Source organism: Chelonoidis abingdonii, chromosome 1 (assembly GCF_003597395.2).
Source record: "Chelonoidis abingdonii isolate Lonesome George chromosome 1, CheloAbing_2.0, whole genome shotgun sequence".
Lineage (NCBI taxonomy): Eukaryota > Metazoa > Chordata > Testudines > Testudinidae > Chelonoidis > Chelonoidis abingdonii.
This window is the reverse complement of record NC_133769.1, coordinates 272,343,062-272,365,432: the sequence shown is the minus strand read 5'-3', so window position 1 is coordinate 272,365,432 and position 22,371 is coordinate 272,343,062. Positions and strand designations below refer to the sequence as shown.

Genomic DNA, 22,371 nt, shown 5'->3' with positions numbered 1-22,371 from the left:
CACTAGAATGCACCCTGTCCTCCTGCCACAACTACAGGGCAAGGATCAGGGACGGCTCCAGGCACCAACACAGGAAGCAGGTGCTTGGGGCGGCCAATGGAAAGGGGCAGCACATCTGGGTCTTGGGCAGCAATTTGGCAGCAGGTCCCTCAGTCCCTCTCGGAGGGAAGGACCCGCTGCCAAATTGCCATGGAAGAATGAAACGGATCGTGGCTTTTTTTTTTTTCCTCTTCGCCGCTTGGGGCGGCAAAACACTGGAGCAGGCCCCGGTAAGGATAAAGCTGATCAGCGGCAGCTTTTTATTGATGGTGACAATGAACATGCAATTTCTTTTAGTCTATCTAGGAGTTTTAATGTAGATGCAGATATGATGACTGTTTAATTTTGATAATATAATTTACATGCATGAATGATGGTTTTCAGTTTTCAGTACAGTCCTTTTTGTCTCAAAATGTGAGTATCTCTATTATAAATCATAATTTATCAGAGCAGTACCAGCTTTTGTTACTGAACACTATAAGATACCTTCAGTATCTTAAAAACAGAAAAGCTAAAACAGTGTTATAAATTACATTTTAAAATTAGTTTTCTGTGGAGAAACAAGAAAGGGAACAGGAGAATGCTTTGCCTTTCATATTTATGCCATGCCTATTCTTAGCTTACTGTTTATAGGCCTGATCCTGCAAGATGCAGGATGCTATTAGATCTGCAGCTTGCAGAATCAAATCCTAAGAAAATCTTCATTTGATTTCGATGGAGCTATGTCAATTTCCACCTACTGGAGATCTGGTCCTTTGACTTTAGTCAGTTCTGCGATTAATACCTTGCTTTTTAAAAAACTTGGAAAGCTTTATTGTGTACTATAAGAAATCACCTAACTTCTGAGAAGAATTTCATACTGAGTTGTGTTTGATATCTCATAGTTCAGACTTGTTTTAGATATCTCATAGTTCAGACTTCTTAAACTGGGGACAATACAGTCTTGTGAGACTAGCTAGTGGAGGGATCACGGGAAATCTTGATACTAAGCCATAAAACCCTTGTGGCAAAAGATCAAGTGCAGAAGGATCTTTGAACACAGATTAAACATAATTGTATATGTCAGCTACAGTTAGTTAAAGTGAAAAAGATTATCAAATAGTGCTTTAAAAAGCAATCAATATTAATATGCAGGCTAAATCTAAGAGATAATTTAGTTTGAGGTTTAAAAAAAATCAATTGTTCCAGAGGTCAAGTTTTTCTGGAATTAAGGAACAATTTGTTGTTGAAAAGTGGCATTTGATACCGTTTGATATAATGTTATGAGATTTCAGTAATTTTTGTATTTAGACCTTTGCAGTAATGTTAATAATTCAAATCCAATTCAATGCAAAGAAAAACAGCCCAACAGGTCCAACTGAAAGAAGTTGTACAATGGAAATCCTGCCTGCAGTTAGTGAATTGAGAAACTTTGGTCAATAGTGGAACCTCTAAACATAGCTCAAATGAAATTGCCACCAATTTTCTCAATGATTAAGAAGCTAGATATGGAAAGACTTAATGAGTCCACCACATTGGAAGTATAAACTAGTGTCTTTTATCTATCATATTAAAGCGTTGCTACATTTGAATCCACAGCTTTCACAAAAACACAACTCAGTATGATGGTCAGCATCTTGTCAACTGTTATGAACTACATCTGCTGCAGTGATGGGTATGTTCTGAGACATTTTGTAACACTGGTCTTGAGTTCAGACCTAGTTACACTTGCATGGTAATGAGACATTCTTCCAAGAGACTACACTGATGGAAGATACACCAATGGCAGTCCGTGGGCTGGGGGTGAGAAACCTTGTGCTGCATGTAAAGACGTATTCTTGTAAATATTACAACTGAGAGAAATAATAAAAAAAAGATAAAACACAAAGAAGGGCCTGCCTAGATTACATTCAAATTTACCCTAGGCTAAATTTGTTTTTTTTTGTTTTTACAGTATCTTGACAAACTTTGGTGTATTATTTTGGGTAAAATCTTGAACAAATGAGCGTAAGAATATATTTGCTTATTAGGGTTTCTATAAGAGAAAAATGAGATGGGGCACCACCCCTTCTACAGACATACCAGAGCAGTCAGATGAACAAAAGTCTTCCTAATATGTAAAGCTCTCATCCTGCTTAACTACATCACATAACTATGTGTTGGCAGCTACACTTTTTGTAGTGAACGCATTTGCTGTGTTTATACTCTGCTTCATTTTTATTTCAGGATTTTCTCTTTATTTTTTATCCTAGGCCAAAACACTTTACTTTTTTGATAACTGAATTAGATATTGAGTTTTTAAAGGAAATTGCAATTAGATACTGTTGGGAGGTTCAGAAAGAAAGAAAGTGAGCTCTGATTTCAGTAGAATGGAGTCAGGATAGCGATAATGGTCTGCACAAGCTGTCTGGCCGGGGAGGTTGGGATACTCTTTTTCAAGCAGTGTTGCAAGGAAGCGGATTTAGGTCAGTTTGAACATGAGAAAAGCCAAATCTCTAAGGTATGTCAGACTTGGTTACAAACAGCATGAAGTATATAAATACATAAGTCTTTTTTTCACATGCTGATAAACAAAACTTTCTCTCGCTGAAATATTCGCACTTCAACTGAAACAAATGCAACACAGTGTCAGGTACTATGACTCTTCACAGACCACCCTGCTCTTCTTCGCTCACATTTAGGTGTATGAAGTGGCTGGAAGTCTTTCTAAAGGCCTGATCTAATGCCCACTGAAGTAAGTCAAAAGACTCCCATTGACCTCAATGGACATTGTATCAGGCTCTAAGGCAGTGAATCAAATTCTCTGCTGATGTAAATGGGCACAACTCAGTTGACTTCAGCTGGGGTTATGTCCATTCAGCAGAGATTTTGGCTCAGCATGTCTATGTACTATGTTAGGAACAATGGGAACATTACTTGAGTATAACAATCAAACACTTTTCAGAGTTAAAAAAATAAATACTAACCCCATATTTTCTTTCCTTCTTATTTTTCTCTATTAGAAAAAGAGAGAAACAAATTTATGTAAACTAGGAAATAACATTTCTTACCAAGACAATGGAAAACACAAGAATCTTAGCTTAATAATAAACACAATACTCTTAATAAGAAAATATTCTTAATTAATTTAAACTGTAAATAATTCAGTATTAACTTGGCAGTATTCATTAGCCATAAGCATTTTTACAGATAAAATATATGTACAAGGTAAGTAAACTTTCAGACCTCTATGCGTGGCTTTTTATACTCTGAAACAATTGTTTCAAAATTAAATGAAATTGTTTTTGGATTGTGTATCTATAGTAGAGCAATTGCAGCTAGGAAGTTATATTTATTTTCAGTCCCATATCATAATTAGTAAACTCTAAGACATTTAGTTTATGTATCAATTAAGAGGCATTAACTGTATACAAAAACTTAAACAAGGAAGGGTTTTGAAAATATAATTACAGGCAGTAAACTGAATACGAAATTTTAAAAAATAGAAAACAAAAAAATTAAGCAAACTAAAGCTACCTCTCTATTAAATACAAACTATAGAAACACACATTTATTGTTTAATATTTGTAGAAAGTCTCATTGTAAAAACCAGCTCTGCATAATAATTGCCATGCTGCAGTCTATATGCTTTGGTGTTTTAATGTATTTACATAGGAAACTATCCATAATATTTGAATTTACTTCAGATCATCTTAGTGTTTGAAGTTTGGTTGCCTTTCACTTTATTTAATAGAGAGAAGTGAAATACTTCTGTAATTGGCACAGATTCACATTTGGCATCATCGTTTGAATATTTAGTCCACTGCAAAGGAACATGAAATTGAAAACAAGTTCTAAAGAAGAAAATTATGATATTCTGTGCAGACTGAAAAAAAAATCTTTAAAATATGCTTTCAGCCAGTAGGGAACAAGTACTAATATTTAATTTTACTAGTAAGATGAGGGGAGCTAAGAAATACACAAGAATGTAGGAGTCCCGAGATTCATACATAGCTCAAATGAAAGACAATCATGAACAATGCAAGGCAGTATCCCACGTACTGTAAAACTTGTTCAGACCATAAAATCATCACTAATCCAGGTGACACCAAACTATCAAACAGCCCCAAAGCAGTGATCTGCTTCAAATTAAGCTCTGGGTGTGCTACCTTTACAGCTTGCTTTACAGACAGAGCAAAAGTAAGAAGTAGAGGACAAGATAAAGACAAATGTCATTCAGCTTGATCCTGTAGATTCTACAAGATACTGAGCACTAGGGTCTGATTCAGCAAAGCACGTAAGTATGTTACTAACTTTAAACATGTGAGTAGTCTCACTGAAATCAGTGGAAAATGTTTAAATTCTTTGATGGACTGGATGCCTTGATGCTCAGGGCCGAGAGTGCTTTCTGCAGGCCTCTGAAGCATGTTTCTCCAAAGTGAGTTTTGCTGACAGACACGGGGTTCATGCCATCGCTGATAAAAAAATCTTCGTGTGAAAATGTAATGGACGTCAGCACTTCTTATGTTAAAAGTTCAGTATCTTGAAGATAAAGCTCAAGTACATCAGGGATGTGTACTTTGAAATCCTGGTTTGCAAACTAAACAAAATTATACCAGATTGTCATTATGAAAGGAAATGTTATTTCTGCTTACTTGAGTAGCATGTAGTCCATAGTTCACCGTGTACACAGAAACGTGTACACAGTGTACTGACAACAAAAGTGCTGGATACCTAAGCCCCTTCTTTTTCAGTTTAAAACAATTTTTACTGAAAAATTCCTGGGTTTTACAAAAATATTCATTTTTTTAATTTTAACTCTACTTTTATATCATTCAAATATATAAAAAAATTACTTGTTTTATTAGGAAAATACAATACGCTGCATGAGATATATGTATTATGATAATACATTAGTCTGTGTGTAGATGCAAAGCTGCCTATTGAAGTAAAGCTATATATTAGTCTAGAATAATGGTTCTCAACCTAATTACCATTGTGGGCCACATATGCAGCTCTCTATGCGTTATGTAGGCCTCATCCACACAAAATATATACTCCCTACATGGCCCTGAAGATATCACATGGCCACAGCTGTGGGCTGATTGGGCCGCAAGTGGCCCATGAGCTGCAGGTTGAGAACCACTGGTCTAGAACAGCGGTTCATAAACTATCGGTCGGGACCCCCTTTGAATGGGGTCACCAGGGCTGGCTGAGACTCGCTGGGGCCCAAGGCCAAAGCCCAAGCCCCACTGCCCAGGGACGAAGCCAAAGCCTGAGGGCTTCAGCCCTAGGCGGCAGGGCTCAGGTTACAGGCCCCCTACCTGGGGCTGAAGTCCTTGAGCTTCAGCTTTGGCCCCCTTGCCCAGAGCATCAGAGCATGGTCTTTGGCCTCCCTACTCGGGGCAGTGATGCTTGGGTGGGTTCAGGCTTTGGTCTCCCATTCTGTGGTCGTGAAGTAATTTTGTTGTCAGAAGGGGGTCGCGGTGCAATGAAGTTTGAGAACCCCTGGTCTAGAAGATACACACAATAAAAATACAGGCATACAAGCTCTGAAGTGCATGTGCATCTGAATGTACTGAGGAATCTCACATCCACCATGTACACATTTCAAGCTGTTAGCAAATAACAGTTTAAAGATTTGACTCAATAAAATGAGAAGAATACATTTCAGAACACAAGGACGGTATTTGAAAGTTTAAAAAAACAGAAGAAAAGGATGAAGTTGAGTGTATGCGCTGCAAATGGTGTGTCCCAATTATTAAATGTAAATATTTATAGGTTTTAAATCTACAACAGTAAACTGTTTATTGAAATGAAAAGTTTTATTTGAGGATTAGAGACATACTGTATTCTTAAACTCAGAGGTGGCACTGTGTTTTGAATTCTGTTTTACTTCTGCAGCAAACAACATTGGTGAACAGAATTCAAGGCATTAATCTACTGAATACTTCCCCCCCGTCTTTCTGTCCACCAGAATAAATTCTGATATTTATTAATAGTTTTTTGCCCTGACTTTCACCTGTTTTTGTTATTATGGTCATAAACACTGATACATTCCTGGGAAAAATTAAATAAAATAAAACATGAATACAAAGGACCCTATGGATACTCTTTAAGTTTTAGCACTGATTGAAAATATACTTGTTAGTACTTTGTGCAAGTTTATTTTTAAAAGATTTAATCTCTTATTTTGACAAATAGAATAATTATGCTACACAGATAAAATGAATATGGAAATTAAGGAAAATCAACACATGAAAATTATGGATATATTTTTTTCTTTATAAAAATAAAGAAGTATAAAATATACCAAAAACTGTTTTAATGATCATTTCAGGATACATACCCTTACATGCTATTTCTGAAATTAACAAAAATGTTGCTTATGCAGTTCAAACAAAGAGAAACATAAGTGGATAGCAAGGTATCCATGCTAAAGATTACATCTGTCCATAATATTATCCCTGAATATTTTTACATGTTGATGTTTTCAGAACACCTGCAGCACTGTGTTATTTGCTATACCATATCTCCAGCAATTATTATTCTTTTAAACATATGTATTTGTGTTTGTGATATTTTGACCTAAATTGGAAGAAAAAAAGAACAATAAAAGAAGTGTAACTCTCTGAATTCTACAGGCACTGAAAGGAGGCCTTAGCTTTCAAATTCAAAAGGCTAACAGATAAAATAATTGCAGTATATAACCAGTGGGTGCAAGTGGGGGATGGAGCACAGGACCAGTAAGTCACTCTCTGTAGCCTTGTTGTCTGCTGACCACTCTGCTGGAGACACCATAAGGTTGCTGACTCTTCTCTGTGACTACTGCTATGCAACCATATGGGGATTCCCTTCTTTATGGATCCCAGGGAGCTGCAAGCCTGAGAGGCTACCATTCTTACATCCCCTGTGGAGTCCCTAAGCCTTCTCATTTGAGAGGAGGTTCTGAGGAAAACTCCATAAGATAAATTGGCAGAATTTCCTGGACCACAGTGGTACCTCCATGGGTGAAAATGATTAGGCTTCATTTCAATATGTAATATTGGTGGCCTTGCCAGCGCTCAATCAACAAACAAACAAGTAATGTCAATCCCACTAAGCATGTTTTAACACATTCTTCTGCATGGTTAATTACTGGGTCAACTACTCCTCTGTATTATTCTATCTAAGAATCTTGCAGATAGTACTGAATCCTCAAGCATGTATTTTTCCCATTTTTATAGGGCCTTGGTCATTGCCAGAAGCAAATCCTCAACATTCACTTCTTTAAATGAGGGAGAAATGTTCATACTTTTTAGTGTACATTATGGAGACTTATATCTGGGAGCTGATGGACTCTCTGAGCATAATAAAATCTTTTCCTCCTGACAGCTCTGAGGATCTTATTCCTGTCTACCCTCTAATCCTTGGAAGGCAAGTGTTCTTTTCTGACTTGAATTCAATTGATTTTTCTTGCTGTACATTTGGAAGCAACGTCCCTACCAGAAAGCTCTATCACATGCATCCAGGCTGAGTACATTTCAGAGCCATTTTTCAAATACTAGATGTTACATTGTCAGCTTCTATGTTTCTGGAAATCGGTCAACATTAATGTTTATGACTCTGACTTGCTTCTTGACCATTTCTAAATTAAGTCTCAGGGATTCACTATCCTTCACCAGGGAAGCTGATCAATTTCTTGAATGCACCAGAGCCAAGATTTTCAAAATGAGAGCCTAATGTTGTGCTACTAAGTCCTTATTTAGGCACCTAAATAATTGGCCTGATTTTCAAAAGTGTTGAGCAGCACCCAGCAGTTCCCATTGACTTCAACGGCAGCTCAGCACTTTAAAGAATTGCTTTATGTGTTGGTGGTATCTGTTTTTGTTTTATGCAGCCCTCACTGTCCTTGACTTTAAAAATGGTTACTTTAACTTGTTTTTAAGACTAACTTCCATTAAATGGACTGTGTCTCCATCTTTTCCAGGACTGTCTGTTGGAGACACGAGTGACAGTTCATCTGGCACAGAGTATTACTTTCTGGATGTGGGATTCTCTGGATTTTGGTGTGAAGAAGTTCATTAATGATTTAAAATTTTCCCCTCATTGGATATTTTTTCAGTAAGGCCAGACACAAAGAGGCCAGAAAGTATTTCCAGTTTGTATCATCATCCTTGATTCTGCCTTGTAAAATATGCTAAAGTAATATATTATTTTATGGTAATATGTCTATAATTTTTTTCCATATTTTATGGAAAAAGAACTGCATGACTAATATATTTTCACTGCAAAAGAATATGTCCCAAAGAGCAATCTATACCTCTCTCACTCATCATTGCCAAAATATTTTTAACATTAGACAAATAATACCTGTTTAAAGCAAAAAGACATGAGATACCTTTAATTCTCTAGTTAAGCACTAAATTAGGGATCGGCAACCTTTGGCACATGGCCCACCAGGGTAAGCACCTTTTGGGCTGGGCCGGTTTGTTTACCTGCCACGTCCACAGGTTCGGCTCATTGTGGCTCCCACTGGCCATGGTTCACTGCTCCAGGCCAATGGGTGCTGCAGGAAGCGGCGGCCAGCACATTCCTTGGCCTGCGCCGCTTCCCGCAGCCCCCATTGGCCTGGGATGGCGAACTGTGGCCAGTGGGAGCCGTGATTGGCTGAACGTGCGGACGCAGCAGGTAAACAAACTGGCCCAGCTCACCAGAGTGCTTATCCTGGCGAGCCACATGCCAAAGGTTGCTGATCTCTGCACTAAATCTATCTGAATTGGTTATTTACAGATGGGTTAATCCTTTGAGAAAAACACACCACTCAAGCATCTGCTTGGATTATCCATTTAACATTCAATATCAGGCTGGTGGAAAGTGTTATGGGTGTATTCTCATTCAAAAGCATGAAAATTCCAACTCCCATTAGCATTAATGTGAACGCTGTACTCTGGCTAAATGAGACCAATCCTGAGAAAAAGTTTGGTCCTGCTTCAGAAATGTACAAAGTTTCTAAAATCTCTGGGCCAATTATTCAAAATTCAAATCAGAAACAGCTGTCATTTTCCTACACTCTTATGATAACTCTTAAACATATCTAGGGCCGAGACAAATTCTTAATGAAAATATATCAAAGGAAGGTATTTGGAGAACAGTGATCACATGCTCCCAAATTTGAAATGGGCAGCTCTTCTCAGAAGAAAATCTTTGAAGTTACCGAGAATTTAATGTTATTTGATTCAGATGAGGTGACAATAATTTTCCCCCTAAAATATTAATCATTTTGGATAGGGAAAAGTAGTTATTTTTGTTGACTATGAAACACTGATTGGATAAACAATTGCTGGGGCAGAGGACCCTGATGTGAATTTTTTTTTCTATAATTAAATAAAAAACTGCTAGTATAACATTAAGATTGCACTGATTACATAAAAGTCAAGGAGATTTAAGGTTTTTAAACAAACATTAACTCAGCCAAATGGCACATCCCACAGTAAATGTTTTGTGGTACAGCACACCAATTCAGCAAGAAGAACAGAAACAGTGCCCACATAAACACAAGGTGAGTGAGTTAGCAGTGCTTTGTGAACCTTTTTGAAACGTTAACTATAAAACCTTAATGTAATCTCATTTTTTTTCATTTAAATTTCCTAGTTTTGTAGCCAAGGAGAAATTGTGTTCAGTTTGTGTTCAGTTGGTTTCTGAAAAAGAGATGAACGTGATTTGTCTTTTGCTCACTTGCTGCTAAACTATGTTACTGTTTTAGCAACACCAGTGCCAGTTATGGGTAATTTTCATATTATAGATAAAAGTGCACACCTTTAATTATTCCAGTAATACAGGTGGAAGGTAGACTTGATGCTCCCACTTAGCAAGGCTGGGGGCCAAAAGGCATAACCACTACTCCTTTTCCTATCAGGGTCAGAAAGGTGAGGGGGTCAGATTAATTACCTGCTTCCTGGGAACTGTTCCCCAATCCTTTATTTAAATTTCCTGGAGTCTGAAGGCCAAAATGCGTTTTGAGTTGCAAAGCCTGAGAAATCTGAACTGAACATGTGATCTAATGACCACACAATCACAACACTAGGGGGGCGATATATGGGTACAGGAGCTTTCAGGTTAAGACGTAGCAGATAAATAATTTTTTATTAAAAGAAAGGAATTATCTAAATTATGTAAAAATTATCTAAAAGGTAATAAAATCATGTCCTTTAATTTTCCCTATTGACTCTAAACTTTCCAATATATTAATATGCAAAATCACCAACCATTCTGAAATTACTACCATATTACACTATCTAAACACAATTGGTTGCATTAAAGAGCCACAGCCCTAACATATAAATCTTGAGGAGGGAAGGGTTTGTTCAGATTCCGGATTATTTTAATAGTTTTGCATTTAGGTAACAACACACCCACGTGCAGCTGATGCACCCAGCAGGTTTTTTACTGTCCCAAGTGGAAAAGCGGGAAAAAAAAAAGATAAAGCCAATAGGTGCCGCTTCATTCCTCTGTGGCAATTCCGCGGCAGGTCCTTCACTCCCTCTCTTCCTCTTCGGCAGCAATCCCGCGGCAACTCAAAGAGAAAGAGAGGGACTAAGAGACCTGGACATGCCGCCCCTTTCCATTGGCCGCCACAAGCACCTGCTTCCTTTGCTGGTGCCTGGAGCCGGCCCTGGCACCCGGGAGGCTCTGGGCTAGGTAGTAAAAGCAAAAAGAACCAAAATATGTTTCCCCAGAAAATTTCCTTCTCTGATTTGCATAGTACAGGTTGGCTGAGATTTTTAATTAACTTCTTTATTAATGTTTAATACAATTTCTTTGCACCATATTTTTTTTTTTTATTATTTTCCCCTTGCTGATTGTGTTGTATTAGTTCTGAAAGGGACTGGTCAAGGTATGAAAGCTTAGCCACTACATCAAGAGGAGCAGCTGCCCTTGCATTGAGACAAGGTCCCCAGTTTCCGCAAGCTCCACTCCATGTCCATCCCCACCCCTACCCTCCCACACACCCTACAGAGCTTCCTCTGGGCCCTTCAGTGGGAGCCGGGTGTCCCAGAGTAACAAGCAGTCTGGGTTTCCCCCACAGCTTTCCGCAAGTCCAGCCTCAGTAGCTTCCAGCGGACCAAACAAAGTGGGGTAGAGCGATGAAGCAAGGAGCCTTCTCAAAACCTGACTCTGCCCCAGTCCCCCCACAAGCAGAGTGCGAACAGCGGGCCCAAGGGATTTCCTCAGTCTTCCCCTCCCCAGCTGCAGCCAGGCACACAGGCCCTATTACTCACTGCCATGAGGGCAGGGGACTGGACTAGATGACCTCTTGAAGTCCCTTTCAATCCTATGATTTCACCCAGCCTTGCGCTTATGTAAAGCCCTAGGTCCTCGCGGACCACCCGCAGGAACCCGAAGGCGGCCACCTCATAGTTGCATCACTAGTGGCCCTGTGACCCCGAAAGACCTGGCGTGGGCAGGACCGAGAGCAGCAAGGGAGGCTGCTCCTTCCCCACCCAGCTGGAATAACTAGCGCCAGCCCTAGGCGCTCGCCCGCTTTCCCCAGTGGGTGTCTGAAAGCAGCAGGTGAAGCAGAGGCCGGGGCAGTACCTCGCCGGGGCAGCGCTCTGGCTCCCTGAGCAGCCAGACCACAGCTGTGTTACAGCCGCACACGTGCTGCTACCAGGGGCACCCGGCCAGGCGCTGGTGGGGGGCCCTGGAGTCACAGAGTGGGGGTCAGACAAGAATACACTGCTTCAGCAGGCGGTCGCTGCTGGCGGAGAACAAGCTGAGCGGGGAGGAGGAAGAGCAACTAGACACTACAAATCCCCAAGCAGAAACCTGCTCCCCCAAGAGCAGAGCCCTATAGTCCTTGCCCCTCCCCGACCCGGCCCCAAGAGCAGAGCCCTACAGCCCCCTGCCCCTCCCCGACCCGGCACCCCGCCCCAAGAGCAGAGCCCTATAGCCCCTGCCCCTCCCCGCCCCGGCACCCCGCCCCAAGAGCAGAGCCCTATAGCCCCTGCCTCTCCCCGCCCCGGCACCCCGCCCCAAGAGCAGAGACCTGCAGCGGCCAAGAAGCCTGCAGAACGTCTCCCAAAGCTCCCACTCTTTCTCCCCCATAATTCTCCACCCTAATTCCCCGCAGAGCCTCCAACCCACCGGCCCCAACAACCTTCCTCATCTCCCAGTTCTGTGGAGCTTCTGCCCCCACCACGTACCCATTGTGGCTTCCGCGCTGCTGAGGCTGCTCTCCTGACTGGGAAAGTCCTGGGTGGTGTGGGACGGAGATGATGGCGAGGGCTAGTCTTTAAAAGTGCTCTTCTTGGCCGGGCGCCAAGCCCTACCCAATGCCCTGGGCAGGAGCGGCAGAGGCAGAAGCGTGTCTCTCCACAGCAGCGAGCCAGGCGGGAGGAGTCTCTCAGAGCCTCGGGGCCAGGGGCAGGACACTGCACCAGACCAGTGTGGAAACGCTGAAGGACGAGTAAAGCTTTGATAGTGTCCCTTGTTCTATCCCTTCAGGGACAGTTCCTTAGGGCGGGGGGCAGCTGCAGGGAAATGGGAAGCATAGAAGTCTGGAGCAGACATTAGAGTCTTCTTAAGATTAGGTTAAGTGGATATTTGTAAGGGTAGGGAATGACCCGCACGCTTGGGAGTGGGGGAAAGACCCTTAGAGGAAGAGGAGGAATGGAAAGAAGGCCTAGCAGTAATGAGAGAGATGGGGGGACATGCATACACAAATCCAGGTGCCTTGTGAGAGAGTATAGAGAGGGAATGAAGGGGGATAGAAAGCTGGGGGTGGGGAGTGGAGAGAAATAATGGATAGGAGGGGAAAATGGATAGAGCAGTGGGAAGGTTAAACTGTTGGCGCAGTTGAGGGGTTGGAGAACTATTGCCACAAAACAAGAAGACAGGAAGAGAGACAAGGAGGGTATATGTGAAAAGGGAACAGGATAGAGATGGAGAAACAGATAAAGGAAGAGGGACTAGCGGTGAAGTGAGGGATTCAAATGTGAAAAAATAATCATGTGAGAGTGAGAGAGAGAGAAGGAGAGAGGAAGCAGAATTACAAAACATCATTTGAGAGAGACAAAGCACATGAGGTAATATATTGGACCAAATTCTATTAGTGGAAGAGACAAACTTTTTACCTACACAGAGCTCTTGAGGTGTGGAAAAAGTCTGACCTATTTCTATACCTAAAGAATGGCTCTTTGTAGCTTGAAAGCTTGTCTCTTCCACCAACAGAGGTTGATCCAATAAAAGATATTATCTCAAATCTGTCTTGAAGAAACACTGGAAAGGAACAATTTTAGAGTGGCAGATAAAAATACTCTAAACCTTTTTTATGGTACAAACCAAAAATTTGTCTAAGTGAAAACACAGACACTGAAAAAATTTGGCAAGAAAATAAGAAAAAAAGGGAGAGTTTGCAGACAAAAGGAAGAACAAAGTTTGCTATCAAATATACATATGTACACACACAACGCACACCCACCCACACACACACAATGACATACACTAGTCTGTGTTTGTACGATGCTTGTTGGCTGATCACTGGGACTGACTTGGTTGGGGCTCAGTCCTGGTTAGAAAATGCAAACAGTTCCTGTGCCAACAACCTGGCCAGTTTTGAAATTGGAACTAGAAAATATCAAATGTGTATTTTAGTAGATTATGCTTTAGTTTGACAACAGAGACAGGTTCACTTCTGAATATTCTTTTTGCTATTCTTATCTTTTAAAAAGTTATTGCTCTATCTGCCCTTGATTTTGTCCTTTTGACTCAGCTAACGTTTAATTAGCATTACTCAGTCTGAAAGTGCTTAGACAGTTGCTCACAATCTTTCGAATCTTTCTCTTCCAGCATCTATGTTCACTTTTTAAAGCTTAAAGCATGATGTTTGAATAGTGAAATATGAAAACTAACGGCCAGTCTGCAATAACCTTAATTCTACAGAAGGAGTACTATAACCATACTTCATAAGTGGCACTTTTTACTTCAGTGGAGTTACTTGTGGTGTAAGATACTATTCAAAATAGTAAAGGTATCACAGTCTGGCCACAGTTAGAGACAGCAGGCTAGGAAGATACAGCTATGTTCTTTTTGTCCTAGTATTAATTTATCCTGGGTAAACTGGCACCAGAGATTGATGATGATGTTTTTTGTTTTGTTTTTCCCAACCTTCCCTTCTTTCCCAAGTAATAACTACTTCCCTTCTGCACTGTTTCCTACGATATTAGGCATATATCTACTATGGCCAAGATTGGGTGCCTCAATTTAAGGGTACTCAATATGAGACACTTGAAGCCTGATTTTCAGAAAATGCTGATCATACAACCTTTGAAAATCAGGCCTCTTTAAGGTGTCTCAATTTGGCCACCCAAAAACAGGTATCCAAAGTCAGTAGTCACTTTTGAAAATCATGGCCATTTAAAAACAAAAATTAACCCTTTTCTCAGTTGAAAAATGAATGGTGTTAATTAAGAATATAAGAATACAACCAGAGGGGGAAGTATAGTTCAGTGGTTTGAGCATTGGCCTGCTAAACCCAGGGTTGTGAGTTCAATCCTTGAGGGGGCCATGTAGGGAATTGGGGTGAAAAATCTGTGTGGGGATTGGTCCTGCTTTGAGCAAGCAATTGGAGTAGATGACCTCCTGAGGCCCCTTCCAACCCTGATATTCTATGATCTCCTACTTCTTCACACAGTGGAATGGGGATGTTGTGAAGGCCAAAACTATACCAGGGTTAAAAAAAGAATTAAGTAAGTTCATGGAAGATAGTTCCATCAATGGCTATTAGCTAAGATGGTCCAGGACACTACCCCATGCTCCAGGTATCCCTAGCCTCTGACTACCAGAAGCTGGGAGTGGACAACAGGGAATGGATCACGCGATGATTGCCTGTTTTGTTCATTCCCTCTGAAGCATCTGGCATGTCCATTGTCAGAATACTGAGCTAGATTCACTATTGGTCAGACCCAGTAAGGCTGGTCTTATGTTGTTCTTATGAAAGATGTACAAAAAACATTAATTCACTTGCAACAACTTTAGTTTCCTGGCACTCAAAAATAGCTATGGCATTTACGTTGGGCTAATGTATTTGAGTTTTGAGCTGAAGAATAATGAAAACACATTTGGGGCTCCTGATGCTTGTGGTCTCTAATGATGACAGAGATATAGATACAATTTGCTGTTGTGAGTTACTGCTGCTTCTATAACCCTGCCTATAAACTGCTAGTTAGTTCTAAGGGACGCATATCAACACGTAATTCTGTGGGAATGTTGAGATTAGTACAGAAATATATGATATCCTGATGTGCACTGCTATGCCAAATACAACTAATGTACAGACATGACACTAGAAGATAAGGATATTTAAAAAAATAACCAGGTGATTAAGTTGCTAGCAAGAGCTAAGCCACTGAACTGTAGTGCTAGCATGGGGAGCAGGCTGAGGAAGCAGCATCTGACTACCCTGGCCCTTAAACTCTGACGGTATTTAGGATGATTACAGATACAGAGCCATTGGAAGATTATGTCATGCTAGATTTTCATGAAGGAGGAGGCAACTGCCATTTGAGGCTTGGAAGGCCTGTAGAAGTGGGGCTGCACCCTAGTGGGGTTTATGAACTCTGTCTGCATGACACACACCTTCCCCTCATGCAGAATGGATTTAATAATTCTTATCTGACTTTTGAATAAGTTGTTCATTTCTTCCAAGTTATTTAATCAAAGGGAACTTGCCAGGAGCCTAAAGGCTACTCCCAATTAGCATCAAATAGAGGAGACTGCAGTCATTTTTAATATGATGATTCAGCCTGTGTTGAGTACACGTCCCAAGCCACTTGGAGCAACAGAGTATTGTATGTTGCAAGCTGAAATAACTACAGAATGCACCTCGGTATTAGGGATGAGTGCTACTGTGAGCTACAGTGTAGAGCTACAATGTACAGGCCCACCCTTGATTTAATTCAACTGGTTCTGATGGATTGCTCCATGTGTTTGTGTGGAGGTAACCTACTTGAAAGGAAACTGAACTCTGTCATAATGTTAATTACCCACACGGTCATTTTATAAAACCTTGCAGATTAAGACTTAAAGAATGAATGCATAGTGATGGGGACATTTATATCATGCACTCCTGGAAAAAGCATTCAAAAATAAAAACCCAAACTAATTTAATGTAGTCCTGAGGATTTGAGCAGTACATGGCTTCTTCTACATCTAAAGCAACCAGAACGCATGAGCACTTCAAGTGACACAGCTTTATGCGACATGTGGACCGAAAACAAAATATATAGAACTTCTTTCTAACATGGCCTTGTTCACTAAGGCAGCAAAACAAGCAACCAGCTAGGTGTGATGCCCAAGCCTCTAACGGCTCACCCACTTACAGAAATAATTTACCATGTACCATTTCTAAGCAACTAAAGAAAAAATTGCATGCAATCAGGAATGCAATTCATTTCCAGCCATTAGATATGGCTACTTACTCTTCCATGTGAACAAGGGTGCGGAATAATTGTTGCTATTTTCTATCAGGCTCTAAGCACGCTAAAATCCGAAGTACGGAACCCCAGGTTCATCTGCCTAGATACAATGTATGTAAAAGCAAAGAAACCAATAGCTCCTCAGATATTTCTTTCTGAAAGTGCCCGGCAACTATGGAAAATGAAAGTGGGAGTTGAGGGAAATCAATTTTTTGTTAATCATTTAGGAGCATTAGGCTGCTGATCATGATACCTTTGAACACTGAGAACTCCCTTTTTCATGAGATCCTGACAGCTATAGGAATTTATACAGACAATGGATCAAACTGTGCGCTCGGTTACACCAGCGTAGCTGTGGAGTAATTCAATTGACATCCATGGAGCTAAGCTAATTTGTACTTATGTCAGTTTCAGTGAGAGCAGAATATGGTCTAAAAGGGATTTACATTTCCCAACTTGGACTCTTTAACACAGTCTAAGAGGTGCACTGTATGCCAAAACTGTTAAAAGTAGTTTTCAATTAAAAAAATGGTTGGAAGCAACTTTACTTTGTCCTGCTTTGACCCTGACACCAAGAAAAGCAGTGCATTTTCAAGGTTGTGAGTAGGGTGTTGTTTGCTATGAGGTGTGTGTCAGAGGAGGAAGTTGCTCTCTGTACCCCGGACTTTTCATAGCTGCTTGCCTGCTGGCACTATGGTGTCTTCCCTGGGCCTGGGGGGCAGCCTGGGCTGGGCCAGGACTCCTACTCACTGTGTGGTCAGTGTCACTCCCTTGGTCCCACAAGCCAGACATGAAAGCAGCAGTGGTGGCCTGGGCTGGAGTAAATTGAGCCAGGCCCCAATCCCTACCAGGGGCCAACGATTGGTTAGACAGCTCCCCTCTGGCCCATCACTTCCTCCTACCCCTGACTGGCATGCCAACTCTCTGCCACCCTCCAGAATGGGACCAACCTCTTAACCCCTCCCACACCACCCCCAAACAGCCATGGCCTCAGTGGGAAGGTGGAAGCAATGATGCTGTCACAACTTTGCGCTGCCCCCACCAAATTTTTCTGAAATGACTCCCCAGGTTGGGAGAGGACTTTTGAATGCTAGCACTGAAAAGCAGAAGAACCCGGTGAAACTCAGAACTAACATGAGATTGGGAAGATTTGATATAATTGCTTTGGACAACATTAGGTTTCAAGACTGAAGTATGAATTACTCTTTGTGATTACAACCTGTTAGAAGGTACAGTATGTGATTTTTGTAAAAGACTGTGTAGGTTTCAGTTACAAGTTAGCCTTCTCTAAAATGATATCCTGATACAAACAGCATGTTCAGCTGCAGGGGTGGGAATTTTCACTGATGAGTTATTTAGTTTGTCATTAAATTAGGTGTCATAAAATATCACTCAGTTTTAACATTTATTAAAGTCGGTGAGATTGTTCTCTGTTTTCATGTCTCATCACAGGAAGGAACTTTAACATTTTAGAGGGGATGGGGTTAATCTTGGGTTGTTGTTTTTTTTTAATGTCCTAATTATTGTTCAAGGACTGACTTATTTTAAGGTGGACCAAGTCAGTACTGGTATAAATCCAAGAGTAGTAAAGAAAATGAGGATAGTAATGTTAGTAATGTTTTTACTTATAATTTTAGAATACGTTCCATATGTTTTTTAAAGATTCTATAGTTGTTTTATGACTTAACATTTTAGATTTAAAAATTGACAATAATAAGCAGAGAGAAAACACCAGGTCGGTAGATGTTAAGACAAGGAGTGGGGTAAATTGGTAAGGTGCACTTGTAAGGTATGATGTAAGTTCTGAGAACAAACAGAGGTAGGGGAATGCTTGTGGTTTCTTGGATTCTTTTCTATTTTATATTTTGTAAGCAATAGCTGGTTTGACAAATCACTCATGCTGTAAGCAAAAAGATATTTGTTTAAATGAACAGTGATAGCTGATTTGGACAGTGAGATAATCCCATTATAGACAGTGATGATGGATATCTATGCAAGTATTTCTATGGCCCTCATCACTGCGATAACTGAACACCCTCCGCCCCCAAGCATTTATGGATTTATCGTCACAAGTGTCACAAGTCCCCATTTTACAAATAGGAAACTGCAGAAGAGAAAAATTAAGTGATTTGTCCAAGGAAGCCTTACACATAATAGACACCCTTTCTAGTACAACTGATGCATTCAGCAAAGACTGGGAACGTTATTTTACTACAACTAGAAACGAATGTACAATGGCCTCTTCTGTGGTCATCCACTATCATAAAATTAGTTTGCATTTTGTTCTTTGCAAGACATGCACAAGGTTACCAGATGCAGTGGTAGTTAGCTTGCGTAGTTATTAAAAGGTCACTGTTGCAGCAAATAGCATAAAATAGCAAAGTGGAATCTGTCTTGAGGTTTATTTAATGCAATACAGACTAACCATAGCAACCAAGTTTTGTGCAGCCACATGTGTGACACTTTATGTAAATTGTTTAACAAGCTCATTTGCATAGCTTCAACTAAGTTACATATAATCATATGGTAACAATGTGTTCTGGCTCTTTAAGCCAAAGCTTGATGGTCAACAGGAGCATTGGAGTTGGGTATGAACTGTGGGGTTGCAACGAAGGATGTTGTGTTTAGGACACTGAGGACTGCTTTGAATTACTTTGGGCTACTGATCCAGTTTCAGGGGCTGATGAGTACCCTGAGAAAAATGATATGCCACTTGAGATAGCGACATGGAAACACCTCTGGCCGCAAGAGGGAGCCAGGCAAATGTGTCCCCATTGTACATACACTCCAGCTTTAAAAAATATTGCATGGATATAGAGTTTGTACGGGCCTGGTGAAGGAAACTATTGCTTTTATCCACAGGGCAGCAACAGGGCAAGCTTCCCATACATACTTTCATGCCAGTGTTCTTCAACTTTGATTTGGAGGTAATTTCTTCTAGTAGTAACGGGCCATTTGGTTTCTAAGACCCATGACGTTGCTGGCCTCTCTGGTAAAGTCTTACAATTAGCACAAAATGTGGTGGTGCATTTGTGGGAGCTAGAGCTAAGACCCACTCATTTCATATAGAGATCACCTAACATCCATTAGTTGGGATTTTTAATTCCTGTTGAGTTGAGCTGGATTCATATGGGTAACCTACAGCTGACAGGCTCTGTAGAACATTAGCAGTGTTGTCCTAAGGAAACCAGTCCCCTAATAATTATTAATGTTACACCCTGGAGAATGATACTCACTGTCTGGGAAGTCACTTTTATTGATCAAATTCTGACCTTTTTTGAACTTGCATAGGTAGAGTCCTCCTGTCTCTGGTGTAATGAGCAAAATCTCCCTCATACTGATCAATTTCCTTCAGACAAACCCAATAATAAATATCATAGCCTGTTCTTAAAAAGGACAGTTATCAGTAACCAAAATGAAGATACAAAAAATATAACAATAAAACATATTTAAAATACAATGTTTTTCAAAATAAAGTCATTTTAATAGTTATGCAATTAAAAAAATTAATCATGATTAATTGCACGATTAAAAAAATTAATCACACGAATAATCACACTGTTAAACAATAAAAGAATACCATTTATTTAAATATTTTTGGGTGTTTTCCACATTTTCAAATATATTTATTTCAATTTCAACACAGAATACGAACTGTACAGTGCTCACTTTATATTTATTTTTTTATTATAAATATTGGCTTTGTAGAAATAAAATAAATAGTATATTTCAATTCACATAATACAAGTACTGTAGTGCAATCTCTTTGTCATGAAAGTTGAACTTACAAATGTAGAATTATGTACAAAAAAAAATCCATTCAAAAACAAAACAATGTCAAAGTTTAGAGCCTACAAGTCCTCTCAGGCCTACTTCTTGTTCAGCGAGTCACTCAGATAAACAAGTTTGTTTACATGTGCAGAAGACAAGGTTGCCAGCTTCTTGTTTATAATGTCACCTGAAAGGAATAACAGGTGTTTGCATGGCACTGTTTTAGCTGGTGTTGCAAGATATTTACATGCCAGATGTGCTAAAGATTCATGTGTCCCTTTGTGCTTCAACCACCATTCCAGAGGACATATGATGATGTGTTCTGCTCAGTAACAATCCAAAGCAGTGCAGACCGATGCATGTTCATTTTCATCATCTGAGTCAGATGCCACCAGCAGAAGGTTGATTTTCTTTTTTGGTGGTTCTGGTTCTATAGTTTCTGCATTGGAGTGTTGCACTGCTAATGTTCTACAGATCCTGTCAGCTGTAGGTCACCCATATGAAAGTGTTCTTAAATTAACAATATGCTCCATCATCATCCAAAACTGCTTTAACATGAAATATATGGCAGGATGAGGGTAAAACACAGAGCAGAAGACATACAATTCTCCCTCAAGGAGTTCAGTTACAAATTTAATTAATTATTTTTTTAACAAGTGTCATCATCAGCATGGAAGCATGTCCTCTGGAAAGGTGGCCAAAGCATGAAGGGGCATGCAATGTTTAGCATATCTGGCATGTAAATATCTTGCAGCGCTGGCTACAAAAGTGCCAGGTGAACGCCTGTTCTCACTTTCAGGTGACATTGTAAATAAGAAGCAGGCAGCATTATTTCCTGTAAATTTAAACAAACTTGTTTGTCTTAGCGATTCACTGAATAAGAAGTAGGACTGAGTGGACTTATAGGCTCAAAAGTTTTACATTGTTTTGTTTTTTAGTGCAAATATGTAACAAAAAAAATCTACATTTGTAAATTGCACTTTTACGATAAAGAGATTGCACGACAGTACTTATATGAGGTGAATTGAAAAATACTACTTCTTTTATTATTTTTACAGTGCAAATATTTGTAATAAAAATAATAAAGTGAGCACTGTACACTTCGTATTCTGTGTTGTAATTGAAATCATTATATTTGAAAATGTAAAAGAACATCCAAAACTATTTAATACATTTCAATTGGTATTTTATTTTTTAACAGTGTGATTAAAACTGTGATTAATCACGATTATTTTTTTAAAATTGTGATTAACTCACGTGATTAACTCAAAAAAATTAACTGCGATTAATCGCCAGCCCTAATAATTATCCCAAGGACCTCATATTAACATATATGGGTTTGAATTCACAACTTTCATATTCACAGCACAAACCTCTTCCACTGCAGCTATTAGAATGCAGATGGGGGAAGATATGTTTTTAGCCTCTGTGACAAGGGTGGGCAGTCTATGGCCTGTGGGCCAGATCTGGCCTCTCAGGGCTTTGGAGCCGGCCCGTGGGATTGCCTTTGCCGGCGCTGTGGGCCCCCCGCTGCTCTAGAAGTGGCCGGCACCGCTTCCTTGTGGCCCCCCAGGGGGCAAGGGGCAGAGGTCTCTGTTTGTTGCCCTTGCCTGCAGGCACTGCCCCCCACAGCTCCCATTGGCCAGGAACGAGGAAACATGGCCAATGGGAGCTTCAGTAGAGGTACCTGGAGGTACCATTGCCACCCCAGAGCTGCTTTAGGTAAGCGGCCCTGGGCCAAAGCCTGAAACCTGCCTGCACCCCACCCCCCAACTCCCTTCCCTAAGTCCCCTGCCTGCACCTCACATCCCTCCTGCACCCCAACTCCCTGCCCTGAGCCCCCTCCTACACCCCACACATCTGCACCCCAACCCCCTGCCCTGAACTCCCTGCCATACCCTGCACCTCTCCTGCAACCCAAGCCCCTGCCCTGAGCCTCCTCCTTCAGTCTGCACCTGTCCTGCACCCCAATCCCCTTCCCTGAGCCCCCTCATATGCCCCACACCCCTCCTCTGCCCCAATCCCTTGCCCTAAGCCCCTTCCTGCACACCGCACCCTGCCACACCCCACACTCCCTCCCACAGCCCAACCCCCTGTCCCAGCCGTGCATGAAATTTCCCCACCCAGATGTGACCCTCTGCCCAAA

At 40.7% G+C, this 22,371-nt stretch overlaps 1 protein-coding gene across 1 annotated transcript in view; it reads right to left on the bottom strand.

Moving 5' to 3' along the window:
- The window catches only part of SLC15A1 (solute carrier family 15 member 1), a 72,780-nt gene that overhangs the window by 39,231 nt on the left and 11,178 nt on the right, over positions 1–22,371 (bottom strand). Inside the window, exon 2 of the mRNA XM_075064695.1 lies at positions 2,985–3,013. Within this exon, the coding sequence (XP_074920796.1) occupies positions 2,985–3,013 (29 nt within the window). The remainder of the gene's footprint in view (positions 1–2,984; positions 3,014–22,371) is intronic.